The 14917-nt window shown below is 58.4% G+C and overlaps 1 protein-coding gene across 48 annotated transcripts in view; it reads left to right on the top strand.

Moving 5' to 3' along the window:
• SCRIB (scribble planar cell polarity protein) overlaps window positions 1-14917 on the top strand; it is a 240891-nt gene that overhangs the window by 89851 nt on the left and 136123 nt on the right. For all 48 annotated transcript variants that reach the window (XM_037891689.2, XM_037891716.2, XM_043538871.1 and 45 more), the window contains 4 exons: window positions 4939-5196; window positions 5455-5565; window positions 11616-11792; window positions 12480-12596. In XM_037891689.2, coding sequence (XP_037747617.1) covers window positions 4939-5196; window positions 5455-5565; window positions 11616-11792; window positions 12480-12596 — 663 coding nt within the window. The remainder of the gene's footprint in view (window positions 1-4938; window positions 5197-5454; window positions 5566-11615; window positions 11793-12479; window positions 12597-14917) is intronic.

Raw genomic sequence — 14917 nt, 5'->3', positions numbered from 1 at the left:
CTCCTGCCAGTGTTGGTGGCAGTTGTTCCCTCCAGAAAGCCAGGGGGTCAGTGTAGGCTGTAGACGGAGAGGGGAGGGTTGTCAAGCCGAGTGTGGGGCCCAGGGGGACTTGGTGGAACCCTTTCTCCTGGTTTCTGATTTGAAGCTTTGGTCCCCAGTTCCTGCTGCTGCTTGTGCCAGTGACACGGATCCCACCTCTGCCTCTAACCTTGTACCTCTCTGCTAATCTGTGTCACTTGTGCTCTTCCCACCCCCTTTCCCTGAGCTCGCATGCTGCCTCTGAGTGAATGGAAGCTCCTGCATCCTGGTGCTGGTGGTGGGTTTCTAGTCCGGCTGCTGTGGTAAGAGCAAGAGTTACCACAGAGCTGGTGCGGGTAAGCACTGATACAGCCTTGTCAGTGCTGGCTTCTGTCTGCTCTATCCCTGGGCCTGGGGTCTGCGCTGTTTTCCCTTTCTCATGAAAACCCTTTGGAGCACTGGGCTGGGCCTGGCGCCCTTTTTCCTCACAAGGGGCTCGGGTGGCCCAGCATCTCTCCCTCTGTTCCTCCCTCCGTCCCTCCCTCCCTGCTCCTCTTCTTCTAGGCCTTTCAAAATTGAGCCATGGCCTGGACAGCAGCTGATCCCTAGGAGCTGCCTAGACTAGCTAGAGCCCTGTGGGGTATCTCTGCATTCCGTGGTGGGAGGATTGTATAGCTGTAGCCACATGGCACCCAAGGCCAGATCCACATGGTACCGGTTGGCACCCTCTGCAGCGGGGTCAGAAAGACTCTCGAGCTGTTTGTCAGAGTGCAGTCTGCCTTCTCAGGGTGGGAAGATGAGGCCATTTCAGCGCTCCTCAGTGTCAGCAGTATGGGTAGGCTGCCCCCTCAGACCGTTCTCTGCATGGATCAGGGCTTGTAGGAAGGGTATTTGGTTTCAGTGCATGCATAGGTCTTGCTGTCATCAATCATCTGAGTGTTCTTGGTCAGCGGCTGTCATCAGGGATATGTATACCCCTGTGGGTACGCAGAGGTCTTCAAAGGGGTACATCAGCTCATCTAGATATTTGCCTAGTTTTACAACAGGTGACATAAAAAGCAGTAGCGAAGTCAGTACCAAACTCAAATTTCATACAGACAATGGCTTGTTTTACTGCTCTATCGACTATACACTGAAATGTAAGTGTGATATTTATATTCTAGTTGTTTTATTTTATAATTGATATGGTAAAAATGAGAAAGTCAGCCATTGTTCAGTACTAGTGTGCTGGGACACTTTTGTATGCTTATGTTTGGTTCTGTAAGCAAGTAGATTTTAAGTGAGGTGAAACTTGGGGTCGGCAAGACAAATGAGACTCTGGCAAGGGGCGTGGTCACCTGGAAAGGTGGAGAGCCGCTGCTCTGGGTGACACGGTGCATGCAGTGTCATTGCTTGTATAGAGAAAGGACCCCCCTCTTCCTCCACTGGCACATCCCTGCTCGCGTGAGCCTATTGCCCATGCTTGAGCGTGCAGAGTAACAAGAGACTGTAGTGCTGAGCCTCAGAGTCCAGCACTTGGGGCCCTGGGGATGAGTGCAGTATCCATCCATAGACAGAGATCCTTTCCTCTTTCAGCCTGACCCCCGCTTTCCTAGTCTGGGCATTGCACAGAGCTCCCTGCCTCTTAGCAATGGCTTTTGCAGGCCATGGCCTCTCCAGCAGCTGTGTGTCTCCTGACAAGAGCTGCCACTATGCCTTTTACCCTCCTGCGATGCAGGGTGGCTGTGTTGCTGCTAGGATGATATCTCCCCAAGGGAGCATCCAGTGGCCCTGTGGGCTGGGATTCGATCCCCACCTGCTAAGTGTCTTTAGACCCCTGGCATTCCTACTTCCTGACTGTTCTGTGGAGCTCTGTGATTTGGAGCCCGTGCAGAATGCCCAGGAGCCAGTGCCCCGTGGTTCAGCTAGGTTGGCCCTGTGGGACTGCTGTGACTGTTTGAGTGGATGTTTCTAATTCTTCCTTGAAGGTTTGATGACTTGCTCTCAGCCTCCAAAATATGAGAATCCAGGTCAAAACGCAGCACCTTGGCCAGCGAGAGGCCCCATGTTAATCTGTTTCTTACAAAGATTTCAACTGGGCAGCACCTGTCTGTCTTTACTGGGCTGGTTTTCAGTAGGTGACAGTCCTGGGCATGCACAAGTGAGTTTGTGACCATCTGCAGGGTCTGAATGAGGCAGTTGGGCAGATTTTGGCATGCTGTGGGCAGGAGACAGGCAGGCTGCCTCTGAGTGCTGCGGGCAGGCAGATGCCAGTACACGGCTCTGTGAGAAAGAGCAAGCACCCAGCGCCCATGGTGCCAGCTGGGGGTATCCGTTCTTAGGCCTTAGCTCCCACCAGTCCTAAAGGGCCTATATTTTCCTGAGAAAAGAAATACAGCGCAGCTTCCTACTCTCATCCCTGTCCTCAAAACCTCCTTTGCACCCTTCTTCTGCGGGAGGCTCCCCCTGCCCTCTGCTGGGGGGGCTTTGAGTATGTGGATTGAGGGACCCAACCAAGGTCTTTTTCCAAACCTAACACCCCAAAAACACACCTGTGGTTGGCTACTAACCCTCCAGTCCTCACTCCTGTTCTGACCAGTCTTTCTCCTTCGTTGTGAATAATATCCCTGACCAATGGCTGTGTGTGTTAGAAGAAAACCAGAACCCTCTTGGAGCTGGAGGAGACAGGCCAGAGGAGATGGAATGAAGGGCAGAAGGCATATAGGAGTGGGAACAGAGGGCAGGGACTCCAGGTGGTGGTGGGTGGTACAGGATTGGGGACACAAGGCAGGGAGTGGGGGTGGGGGTGAATTAAGGAGGTACAGGATTGAGGATGGAGGGCAGGGAGCCCAGGAGGGGAAAGTACCAGACTGGGAACACAGGGCAGGGCCTGGGGCAGAGAGGGGTCCCTGGATTTTGGGGGTGGAGGCAGAGGGCAGTCAGTTAGCAGCAACGGAATTGGGGATGGAGCAGATGGTAGCGAACTAGGCGGAAGTGAGAGGGCAGTGGCAGCTCTGTGCTTACACAGAGATGGAGATTGGGCTCCGGTCACTTGGAGATATAGCAGGGAGTCCATTGCCTCCCTGTGACACGGGACCATGTAGCCAGCTGCTGGCACAGAGGGCAGGTGGTAGCTCTCCCTTTCCCTGGGCACTGGGCAGCCTCGCCTGCTCTTACCGGCCCTGCTCTGTCTGGCCATGACAGGGCTGGGCTGAGGTTACAGAGGAAAACTTGCTCTGTGGGTGAGCACAGCACCCTGAGCTGCAGCCTGGGTCCAGAATGAAGAACAGTGCTCAGCAGGCCAAGGGCTGTTCACAAAGCCAGACCTCAGTCCAGGGAGCCTGTGCGGCTGTCGCAGGTGTCCCCGATGCAGCTGGTGGGTCTTGGTCCCCGGTGGCCCCCGGGAGCTAGTGGCTGGGTTTATTCTCCACCCCACACCCCGCCAGAGCCTCTTGCTTTGTATGTGTTTGGGGTGGGTTCTCTCCCCGTCCCTGGTACTTAGTATAATCGGAAGGGTCTGCACCGAGAGGGACCTCCTGGACTGCTCACTGTGAGGGCAGAGGGAGAGTCCCTCCCATCCATGTCTGTGCTGTGGTCAGGAGGAGAGCCCTGCACTTCCAGTGTTCGTCTTGATTGGGCTGGAAAATGGCTCCGGGGAGGAGGTGATGGGGTAGGTAATGGAGATGGGAGCCAGGGATGTCAGGAGGTGCCTCACCTCAGGCTTCTTTGGTATAAGCTCCTGTGGCTTCGGGGGGGAGTTTGCTCTCTGGAGTGGGTAGTGCCAGGTCTGGTGAGGATGAGGCTGGTTGTGAGCAGTGTCACCGGGATCCACATGTCCCACTGAGGCTTACTGGGAGGATGCTGCAGGCCCAGTCTGTGCATGGCTGGCTCTGGCTCGGAGCTCCTTTCTGGTGCAGAGCTGCGAATTAGCTGTAACATTTCCATCCGGCCCTTTGGATCCCAGACCCTGCTTGTCCGAGACATTACAAGTCTCTGGCTTGTTTCAGAGCAGAGTTGTAGCCCTTTTGGTTCCCCAGGGCCCCTTGACAGGCTTTGCTCTGACAGACTGGAGGAAACATGGTGTTATTACACCTAGGAGGGCAGTACCCAGTGGTGATGAAGGGCCACCATGAGCCATCCTGAGGGGTGGGAAATGAGGCACCCCATGAGGACCAACTCATCTTCCACTCTGCTCTCTGTGAGAGGCAGAGGCTCATCACTACACCCAGGGTGGCCTGGCATGTTTGGGCTCTGCCCTGGGGGAATGGCAGGACCAGTGGGTGCTTCAGAACTACTGTGTCCACAAGAATAATAACTGAAGAGTTTATTGCTTGAGCAATAATTTTCCTTCTGAGAATGTGGCAGTCTCCTGTCAGGAAGCGTCTCTCCAGCCTCTTCCCACGCTCGGATCTTCCTGGCCCTCATTCCTGTAGTGCAGCCCCTTGAGCCTGGCAGTTGTGATCTTGCAGGAAAGCTGGGGTGTGGGAGTCTGTGCAGAGCCAGTGCAGGGTGAGGTGCAGTTTCCTGGGTACTTATTAAACAGGAGCAGAGTTGTGGGGATGGCTAGCTTGTGTGATGGGACTCCAGGAAGCTGGGTCTTGGTGCTTAGCCAGTGTGCTCTCCTGATACATTGCTGAGGCCCTGGCTGCGACTCTGGGCTCTGCCATGTAAAGTGGCGGGAGGGGGCATTGATGGGCAGCTAGATGGCTGGCTAGAAGAGGGGTTATGGCCCAGTGGGATATTGGCAGCTACTCAGGGCTCAGCCATCTAGGGAAGCGTAGTGTTGGTGAGGCACATGGTGGTTTGGCTCCGGACAGGGGGGGACAGGGTGCTGGACAGATCTCCCAGTGGGATGGTGTCCCATGTGACCCGCAGCAAGGTGCCTGGCAGGGCAGGGTGTGCTGGGTGATGTGCTGACACTGGGTTTGCGGGTTGTTCTAGATCAATGGGGTAGACATGACAGAAGCCAGGCATGATCAGGCAGTAGCGCTGCTTACCGCATCCTCCCCCACCATCACGCTGCTGGTAGAGAGAGAGGGGGCACAGCAGCTCAGCGAGGGAGACTCACCAGTGGTGCAGCGAGTGCGCACGCACTCCCCACCGCCACCTCCCAGCCATGGGGAGAGCACGCCCGAGGAGACGCCTCTGCTACAAAGGAACCATCTGCCCAAATGCCTGGAGGACCAGTACCCCATCGAGGTAAGGTTGGCTGTTGGGATTTGGGGCTTTGATTGCCCCGGTCCTCTGTTAATTGGACAGGATTGGGGTTCCGAGCTGTCCCTCAAAGGACTGGCCACCATGTTGTCGGGCTGTTGGGAAGGGGCTGGGTCTCCCACGTGTTGAGAATCTCCTTCACGTTCATTCCCAAGCAGAGTGTCTGGGGGGAGTTTTCTAGGCACAGTCGCTGCTTGGTACTCCTTGCCCTCTCCCTGGCTGTATGCTCTTTGTTCCCTGCAGGAGATCTGTCTGGTCAAAGCTGGGGGGCCCCTGGGGCTCAGCATTGTTGGAGGCAGTGACCATTCGAGCCACCCGTTTGGGATTCATGAACCAGGTGTCTTTATCTCAAAGGTAGGGACCCATGTGGGCAGCCCAGGATGGGCATGTCTGAGGGAATGTGGCCATTGCGGATGGAGTCTCTAGAACAAGGAGAATGGAGGATGGAAGTGCCTCCAGGAAGCTTGGGGGTGGGGGAGGAGGAAGGGATGGAACCGACTTGTTTTGAGGCATGAGGGTTTGTGTGTGGAAACTTTTGATTCCCTTAGCTGCTTCTCCATGGAGGTGTCACAAGACCTTGGATCAGTGGGAGGAGTCTGTGGGGAGGGCGTCACGGGGTGTTTAGCAGCTCAGGGGGCAGTGGCAGGAGTCTGTGGGGAGGGTGTCATGGGGTGTTTAGCAGCTCAGGGGGCAGTGGCAGGAGTCTGTGGGGAGGGTGTCATGGGGTGTTTAGCAGCTCAGGGGCAGTGGGAGGAGTCTGTGGGGAGGGTGTCACGGGGTGTTTAGCAGCTCGGGGGCAGTGGCAGGAGTCTGTGGGGAGGGTGTCACGGGGTGTTTAGCAGCTCAGGGGGGCAGTGGCAGGAGTCTGTGGGGAGGGCGTCACGGGGTGTTTAGCAGCTCAGGGGCAGTGGGAGGAGTCTGTGGGGAGGGCGTCACGGGGTGTTTAGCAGCTCGGGGGCAGTGGCAGGAGTCTGTGGGGAGGGTGTCACGGGGTGTTTAGCAGCTCAGGGGGCAGTGGGAGGAGTCTGTGGGGAGGGTGTCACGGGGTGTTTAGCAGCTCCGGGGCAGTGGCAGGAGTCTGTGGGGAGGGTGTCACGGGGTGTTTAGCAGCTCGGGGGCAGTGGGAGGAGTCTGTGGGGAGGGCGTCACGGGGTGTTTAGCAGCTCAGGGGGCAGTGGCAGGAGTCTGTGGGGAGGGCGTCACGGGGCGTTTAGCAGCTCCGGGGCAGTGGCAGGAGTCTGTGGGGAGGGTGTCACGGGGTGTTTAGCAGCTCGGGGGCAGTGGGAGGAGTCTGTGGGGAGGGCGTCACGGGGTGTTTAGCAGCTCAGGGGGCAGTGGCAGGAGTCTGTGGGGAGGGCGTCACGGGGCGTTTAGCAGCTCAGGGGCAGTGGCAGGAGTCTGTGGGGAGGGCGTCATGGGGCGTTTAGCAGCTCAGGGGCAGTGGCAGGAGTCTGTGGGGAGGGTGTCACGGGGTGTTTAGCAGCTCAGGGGCAGTGGGAGGAGTCTGTGGGGAGGGTGTCACGGGGCGTTTAGCAGCTCAGGGGCAGTGGCAGGAGTCTGTGGGGAGGGTGTCACGGGGTGTTTAGGAGCTCAGGGGCAGTGGCAGGAGTCTGTGGGGAGGGTGTCACGGGGCGTTTAGCAGCTCAGGGGCAGTGGCAGGAGTCTGTGGGGAGGGTGTCACGGGGCGTTTAGCAGCTCAGGGGCAGTGGCAGGAGTCTGTGGGGAGGGCGTCACGGGGCGTTTAGCAGCTCAGGGGCAGTGGCAGGAGTCTGTGGGGAGGGTGTCACGGGGTGTTTAGGAGCTCAGGGGGCAGTGGCAGGAGTCTGTGGGGAGGGCGTCACGGGGTGTTTAGCAGCTCAGGGGGCAGTGGGAGGAGTCTGTGGGGAGGGCGTCACGGGGTGTTTAGCAGCTCGGGGGGCAGTGGCAGGAGTCTGTGGGGAGGGTGTCACGGGGTGTTTAGCGGCTCAGGGGCAGTGGCAGGAGTCTGTGGGGAGGGCGTCACGGGGTGTTTAGCGGCTCAGGGGCAGTGGCAGGAGTCTGTGGGGAGGGCGTCACGGGGTGTTTAGCGGCTCAGGGGCAGTGACAGGAGTCTGTGGGGAGGGCGTCACGGGGTGTTTAGCGGCTCAGGGGGCAGTGGCAGGAGTCTGTGGGGAGGGTGTCACGGGGCGTTTAGCGGCTCAGGGGCAGTGGGAGGAGTCTGTGGGGAGGGCGTCACGGGGTGTTTAGCGGCTCAGGGGGCAGTGGCAGGAGTCTGTGGGGAGGGCGTCACGGGGTGTTTAGCGGCTCAGGGGCAGTGGCAGGAGTCTGTGGGGAGGGCGTCACGGGGTGTTTAGCAGCTCAGGGGGCAGTGGGAGGAGTCTGTGGGGAGGGCGTCACGGGGCGTTTAGCAGCTCAGGGGCAGTGGGAGGAGTCTGTGGGGAGGGTGTCACGGGGTGTTTAGCAGCTCGGGGGCAGTGGCAGGAGTCTGTGGGGAGGGCGTCACGGGGCGTTTAGCAGCTCAGGGGCAGTGGGAGGAGTCTGTGGGGAGGGCGTCACGGGGTGTTTAGCAGCTCAGGGGGCAGTGGCAGGAGTCTGTGGGGAGGGCGTCACGGGGCGTTTAGCGGCTCAGGGGCAGTGGCAGGAGTCTCTGGGGAGGGCGTCACGGGGTGTTTAGCAGCTCAGGGGGCAGTGGGAGGAGTCTGTGGGGAGGGCGTCACGGGGTGTTTAGCAGCTCGGGGGCAGTGGCAGGAGTCTGTGGGGAGGGCGTCACGGGGTGTTTAGCAGCTCGGGGGCAGTGGGAGGAGTCTGTGGGGAGGGCGTCACGGGGTGTTTAGCAGCTCAGGGGGCAGTGGGAGGAGTCTGTGGGGAGGGTGTCACGGGGTGTTTAGCAGCTCAGGGGCAGTGGGAGGAGTCTGTGGGGAGGGCGTCACGGGGTGTTTAGGAGCTCAGGGGGCAGTGGCAGGAGTCTGTGGGGAGGGCGTCACGGGGTGTTTAGGAGCGCAGGGGGCAGTGGCAGGAGTCTGTGGGGAGGGTGTCATGGGGCGTTTAGCAGCTCAGGGGCAGTGGGAGGAGTCTGTGGGGAGGGCGTCACGGGGTGTTTAGCAGCTCAGGGGGCAGTGGCAGGAGTCTGTGGGGAAGGCATCACGGGGTGGTTAGGAGCTCAGGGGCAGTGGCAGGAGTCTGTGGGGAGGGTGTCACGGGGTGTTTAGCAGCTCAGGGGGCAGTGGGAGGAGTCTGTGGGGAGGGCGTCACGGGGTGTTTAGCAGCTCAGGGGGCAGTGGCAGGAGTCTGTGGGGAGGGTGTCATGGGGCGTTTAGCAGCTCAGGGGCAGTGGCAGGAGTCTGTGGGGAGGGTGTCACGGGGTGTTTAGCAGCTCAGGGGGCAGTGGCAGGAGTCTGTGGGGAGGGTGTCACGGGGTGTTTAGCAGCTCAGGGGCAGTGGGAGGAGTCTGTGGGGAGGGTGTCATGGGGCGTTTAGCAGCTCAGGGGCAGTGGCAGGAGTCTGTGGGGAGGGCGTCACGGGGTGTTTAGGAGCTCAGGGGGCAGTGGCAGGAGTCTGTGGGGAGGGTGTCATGGGGTGTTTAGCAGCTCAGGGGGCAGTGGCAGGAGTCTGTGGGGAGGGTGTCATGGGGTGTTTAGCAGCTCAGGGGCAGTGGGAGGACTCTGTGGGGAGGGTGTCACGGGGTGTTTAGCAGCTCGGGGGCAGTGGGAGGACTCTGTGGGGAGGGCGTCACGGGGTGTTTAGCAGCTCGGGGGCAGTGGCAGGAGTCTGTGGGGAGGGCGTCATGGGGTGTTTAGCAGCTCGGGGGCAGTGGCAGGAGTCTGTGGGGAGGGCGTCACGGGGTGTTTAGCAGCTCAGGGGGCAGTGGGAGGAGTCTGTGGGGAGGGTGTCACGGGGTGTTTAGCAGCTCAGGGGGCAGTGGGAGGAGTCTGTGGGGAGGGTGTCACGGGGCGTTTAGCAGCTCAGGGGCAGTGGGAGGAGTCTGTGGGGAGGGTGTCACGGGGTGTTTAGCAGCTCAGGGGCAGTGGGAGGAGTCTGTGGGGAGGGTGTCACGGGGCGTTTAGCAGCTCAGGGGGCAGTGGGAGGAGTCTGTGGGGAGGGCGTCACGGGGCGTTTAGCAGCTCAGGGGCAGTGGGAGGAGTCTGTGGGGAGGGTGTCACGGGGCGTTTAGCAGCTCGGGGGCAGTGGGAGGAGTCTGTGGGGAGGGCGTCACGGGGTGTTTAGCAGCTCAGGGGGCAGTGGGAGGAGTCTGTGGGGAGGGTGTCACGGGGCGTTTAGCAGCTCAGGGGGCAGTGGCAGGAGTCTGTGGGGAGGGCGTCACGGGGCGTTTAGCGGCTCAGGGGCAGTGGGAGGAGTCTGTGGGGAGGGCGTCACGGGGTGTTTAGGAGCTCAGGGGCAGTGGCAGGAGTCTGTGGGGAGGGCGTCACGGGGTGTTTAGCAGCTCAGGGGCAGTGGGAGGAGTCTGTGGGGAGGGCGTCACGGGGTGTTTAGGAGCTCAGGGGCAGTGGCAGGAGTCTGTGGGGAGGGTGTCACGGGGTGTTTAGGAGCTCAGGGGCAGTGGCAGGAGTCTGTGGGGAGGGCGTCACGGGGTGTTTAGGAGCTCAGGGGGCAGTGGCAGGAGTCTGTGGGGAGGGCGTCACGGGGCGTTTAGCGGCTCAGGGGCAGTGAGAGGAGTCTGTGGGGAGGGCGTCACGGGGCGTTTAGGAGCTCAGGGGGCAGTGGCAGGAGTCTGTGGGGAGGGCGTCACGGGGCGTTTAGCAGCTCAGGGGCAGTGGGAGGAGTCTGTGGGGAGGGCGTCACGGGGTGTTTAGCAGCTCAGGGGGCAGTGGCAGGAGTCTGTGGGGAGGGCGTCACGGGGTGGTTAGCAGCTCAGGGGCAGTGGGAGGAGTCTGTGGGGAGGGTGTCATGGGGCGTTTAGCAGCTCAGGGGCAGTGGGAGGAGTCTGTGGGGAGGGCGTCACGGGGTGTTTAGCAGCTCAGGGGCAGTGGGAGGAGTCTGTGGGGAGGGCGTCACGGGGTGTTTAGCAGCTCAGGGGGCAGTGGCAGGAGTCTGTGGGGAGGGTGTCATGGGGTGTTTAGCAGCTCCGGGGCAGTGGCAGGAGTCTGTGGGGAGGGTGTCACGGGGTGTTTAGCAGCTCAGGGGGCAGTGGGAGGAGTCTGTGGGGAGGGCGTCACGGGGTGTTTAGCAGCTCAGGGGGCAGTGGGAGGAGTCTGTGGGGAGGGCGTCACGGGGTGTTTAGCAGCTCAGGGGGCAGTGGCAGGAGTCTGTGGGGAGGGCGTCACGGGGTGGTTAGCAGCTCAGGGGCAGTGGGAGGAGTCTGTGGGGAGGGTGTCATGGGGCGTTTAGCAGCTCAGGGGCAGTGGGAGGAGTCTGTGGGGAGGGCGTCACGGGGTGTTTAGCAGCTCAGGGGCAGTGGGAGGAGTCTGTGGGGAGGGCGTCACGGGGTGTTTAGCAGCTCAGGGGGCAGTGGCAGGAGTCTGTGGGGAGGGTGTCATGGGGTGTTTAGCAGCTCCGGGGCAGTGGCAGGAGTCTGTGGGGAGGGTGTCACGGGGTGTTTAGCAGCTCAGGGGGCAGTGGGAGGAGTCTGTGGGGAGGGCGTCACGGGGTGTTTAGCAGCTCAGGGGGCAGTGGGAGGAGTCTGTGGGGAGGGCGTCACGGGGTGTTTAGCAGCTCAGGGGGCAGTGGGAGGAGTCTGTGGGGAGGGCGTCACGGGGTGTTTAGCAGCTCAGGGGGCAGTGGGAGGAGTCTGTGGGGAGGGCGTCACGGGGTGTTTAGCAGCTCAGGGGGCAGTGGGAGGAGTCTGTGGGGAGGGCATCACGGGGCGTTTAGCAGCTCAGGGGGCAGTGGCAGGAGTCTGTGGGGAGGGCGTCACGGGGCGTTTAGCAGCTCGGGGGCAGTGGGAGGAGTCTGTGGGGAGGGCGTCACGGGGTGTTTAGGAGCTCAGGGGGCAGTGGGAGGAGTCTGTGGGGAGGGCGTCACGGGGCGTTTAGCAGCTCAGGGGGCAGTGGCAGGAGTCTGTGGGGAGGGCGTCATGGGGCGTTTAGCGGCTCAGGGGCAGTGGGAGGAGTCTGTGGGGAGGGCGTCACGGGGTGTTTAGCAGCTCAGGGGCAGTGGGAGGAGTCTGTGGGGAGGGCGTCACGGGGTGTTTAGCAGCTCAGGGGCAGTGGGAGGAGTCTGTGGGGAGGGCGTCACGGGGTGTTTAGCAGCTCAGGGGGCAGTGGCAGGAGTCTGTGGGGAGGGTTGGAAGCTCAGGAGGGCAGTGGGAGGAGTCCATTGGGGTTTCCTAGGGAAGCTCTGCCACTCATCTCCCTGCTGGGTAGGGTCTGCTCTGGGTGTGTATGGCTACATCAGCAGCTCTGCTAGGAGGTGGATATCTGCTCCCATCAGAGTCCCTTTCCAGCCTTAACACCAGTGGCTCTCTGCAGGTCATTCCCCATGGGCTGGCATCCCGCAGTGGCTTGCGAGTAGGGGACAGGATCCTGGAGGTGAATACTATTGACCTGCGCCATGCTACCCACCAGGAGGCTGTGAACGCCCTGCTGTCCAGTACACAGGAGCTGAGCATGTTGGTGCGACGAGATCCTCCGCCACCTGGCATGCAGGTAGGTTCTGCGAGGGGAGAGGAGCCCAAGTGGGAGCAGCAGCCCTGGTCTGGGCACAGCCTGGCAGCTCTATTGACAAAAGCACTTGTAGGAAAATTCATGGACACTGCCCTGGGATCTCCCCCTTAGGAAATGCAGTAAGTGAAGTGGGGAAAGCTGAGGAGGAGCAGATCTCCCTTGTATTCAGGTTAAATGACCCTGCTCCTCAGGGGAGACGGTTTGAGTGGGGCTCCTGTCCTTGCTCCCCAGGTGGCTCAGTCCTCAGGCAGGCAGTCCCTGCTCTATCTGAGCTTAGATGGAAGGCTGGATCAGAGGTGCAGCTCTGCAGCTTGATGAAGTTTCCCCTCTCTCCTGGTAGCAGGAGCCAGTCTCAGATGAGCAGGCAGGTACCCAGCCTGGGACTGGCAGGGGTTCATCTTTACATTCAGCAGTCACTGTGGCTGGAGGCTGGATCGGGTTTACCCCTCTTAGACCCTGAACTGGGAGCAGAATACAGGAAAGGAGAGCCAAAGCAAACCCATCAGGCCAAAGAAGGTGGAAGCCACAGAGCTGGCCCTTTCCCGGCTATTCTGTGCATGGTCTGTTACCAGCACCAACACTCCCCTCCACCCCCAATCAAAGTCTGTCAGCCACATTTCCAGCCCAAACTAAATCAAATTAGAGACAGAGACCTTTTTGTGTCCACAGGAAATCTGCATTGAGAAGGCTCCTGGAGAAAAGCTGGGCATCAGCATTCGAGGGGGAGCGAAAGGCCACGCTGGGAACCCCTTTGACCCCACCGATGAGGGCATTTTCATCTCCAAGGTACCAGACTCAGGGTGCCCTTCACAGAGCAGGGGCTGCTAGGCAGGAAGCAGAAAGGAATTCCTGTGGGAAATCAGCTCTCCTCCCAGTTCCCATGTGGTCTCCCTGTTTGATCTCACTTCTCCCCATGTAAACATGCATGCACGTTCCTTCCCGCTAGACCCCACACAGTGTGCTTAAGTTCCCCCCAAGTCTCCACCTCCCATGGAATGTCTGTGCTCATTCGCTTTCCTTACCAGTCACTCTCCCTGCTCTGAGGGATGGCATGTGAGTGCTCTCCCCCCTCCCCTGAGGAATTGTGCAAACATTTTCCTGCTCTCCCCATGAGGAATGGCATGTGAATCATATTCTTTTCAAAAAGAAAAGGAGTACTTGTGGCACCTTAGAGACTAACAAATTTATTTGAGCATAAACTTTCGTGAGCTACAGCTCACTTCATCAGATGCATGCAGTGGAAAATACAGTAGGGAGATTTATGTACACAGAGAACATGAAAAAATGGGTGTTTATCATGCACACTGTAAGGAGAGTGATCACTAAAGATGAGCTATTACCAGCAGGAGAATGGCGGGGGGCGGGGTGGGGAGGGGAAGAAAACCTTTTGTAGTGATAATCAAGGTGGGCCATTTTCAGCAGTTAACAAGAACGTCTGAGGAACGGTGTGGGGGGATTAAACAAGGGGAAATAATTTTACTTTGTGTAATGACTCAACCACTCCCAGTCTCTATTCAAGCCTAAGTTAACTGCATCCAATTTGCAAATTAATTCCAATTCAGCAGTCTCTCATTGGAGTCTGTTTTTCGAGTGACCAAAGAGATTGAAGTGTTCTCTGACTGGTTTTTGAATGTTATGATTCTTGACGTCTGGTTTCTGTCCATTTATTCTTTTACGTAGAGACTGTCCAGTTTAGCCAATGTACATGGCAAAGGGGCATTGCTGGCACATGATGGCATATATCACATTGGTAGATGCACAGGTGAACGAGCCTCTGATAGTGTGGCTGATGTGATTAGGCCCTATGATGGTGTCCCCTGAATAGATATGTGGACACAGTTGGCAATGGGCTTTGTTGCAAGGATAGGTTCCTGGGTTAGTGGTTCTGGTGTGTGGTTGCTGGTGAGTATTTGCTTCAGGTTGGGGGGCTGTCTGTAAGCCAGAACTGGCCTGTCTCCCAAGATCTGTGAGAGTGATGGCTCATCCTTCAGGATAGGTTGTAGATCCTTGATGAGCGCAGGAGAGGTTTTAGTTGGGGGCTGAAGGTGACGGCTAGTGGCGTTCTGTTATTTTCTTTGTTGGGCCTGTCCTGTAGTAGGTGACTTCTGGGAACTCTTCTGGCTCTATCAATCTGTTTCTTCACTTCCGCAGGTGGGTACTGTAGTTGTAAGAATGCTTGATAGAGATCTTGTAGGTGTTTGTCTCTGTCTGAGGGGTTGGAGAAAATGCGGTTGTATTGTAGAGCTTGGCTGTAGACGATGGATCGTGTGGTGTGGTCTGGATGAAAGCTGGAGGCATGTAGGTAGGCATAGCGGTCGGTAGGTTTCCGGTATAGGGTGATGTTTATGTGACCATTGTTTATTAGCACCGTAGTGTCCAGGAAGTGGATCTCTTGTGTGGACTGGTCCAGGCTGAGATTGATGGTGGGATGGAAATTGTTGAAATCATGGTGGAATTCCTCAAGGGCTTCTTTTCCATGGGTCCAGATGATGCAGATGTCATCAATGTAGCGCAAGTAGAGTAGGGGCGTTAGGGGACGAGAGCTGAGGAAGCGTTGTTCTAAGTCAGCCATAAAAATGTCGGCATACTGTGGAGCCCTGCGGGTACCCATAGCAGTGCTGCTGATTTGAAGGTATACATTGTCCCCAAATGTGAAATAGTTATGGGTGAGGACAAAGTCACAAGGTTCAGCCACCAGGTTTGCCGTGACATTATCGGGGATAGTGTTCTTGACGGCTTGTAGTCCATCTTTGTGTGGAATGTTGGTGTAGAGGGCTTCTACATCCATAGTGGCCAGGATGGTGTTTTCAGGAAGATCACCGATGGATTGTAGTTTCTTCAGGAAGTCAGTGGTGTCTCGAAGATAGCTGGGAGTGCTGGTAGCGTAGGGCCTGAGGAGGGAGTCTACATAGCCAGACAATCCTGCTGTCAGGGTGCCAATGCCTGAAATGATGGGGCACTCAGGATTTCCAGGTTTATGGATCTTGGATAGCAGATAGAATACCGCTGGTCGGGGTTCCAGGGGTGTGTCTGTGCAGATTTGATCTTGTGCTTTTTCAGGGAGTTTCTTGAGCAGATGGTGTAGTTTCTTTTGATAACCCTCAGTG

Source organism: Chelonia mydas, chromosome 2 (genome assembly GCF_015237465.2).
Source record: "Chelonia mydas isolate rCheMyd1 chromosome 2, rCheMyd1.pri.v2, whole genome shotgun sequence".
NCBI lineage: Eukaryota > Metazoa > Chordata > Testudines > Cheloniidae > Chelonia > Chelonia mydas.
The sequence above is the reverse complement of the archived record's forward strand: the minus strand, read 5'-3'. Positions and strand labels throughout refer to the sequence as shown.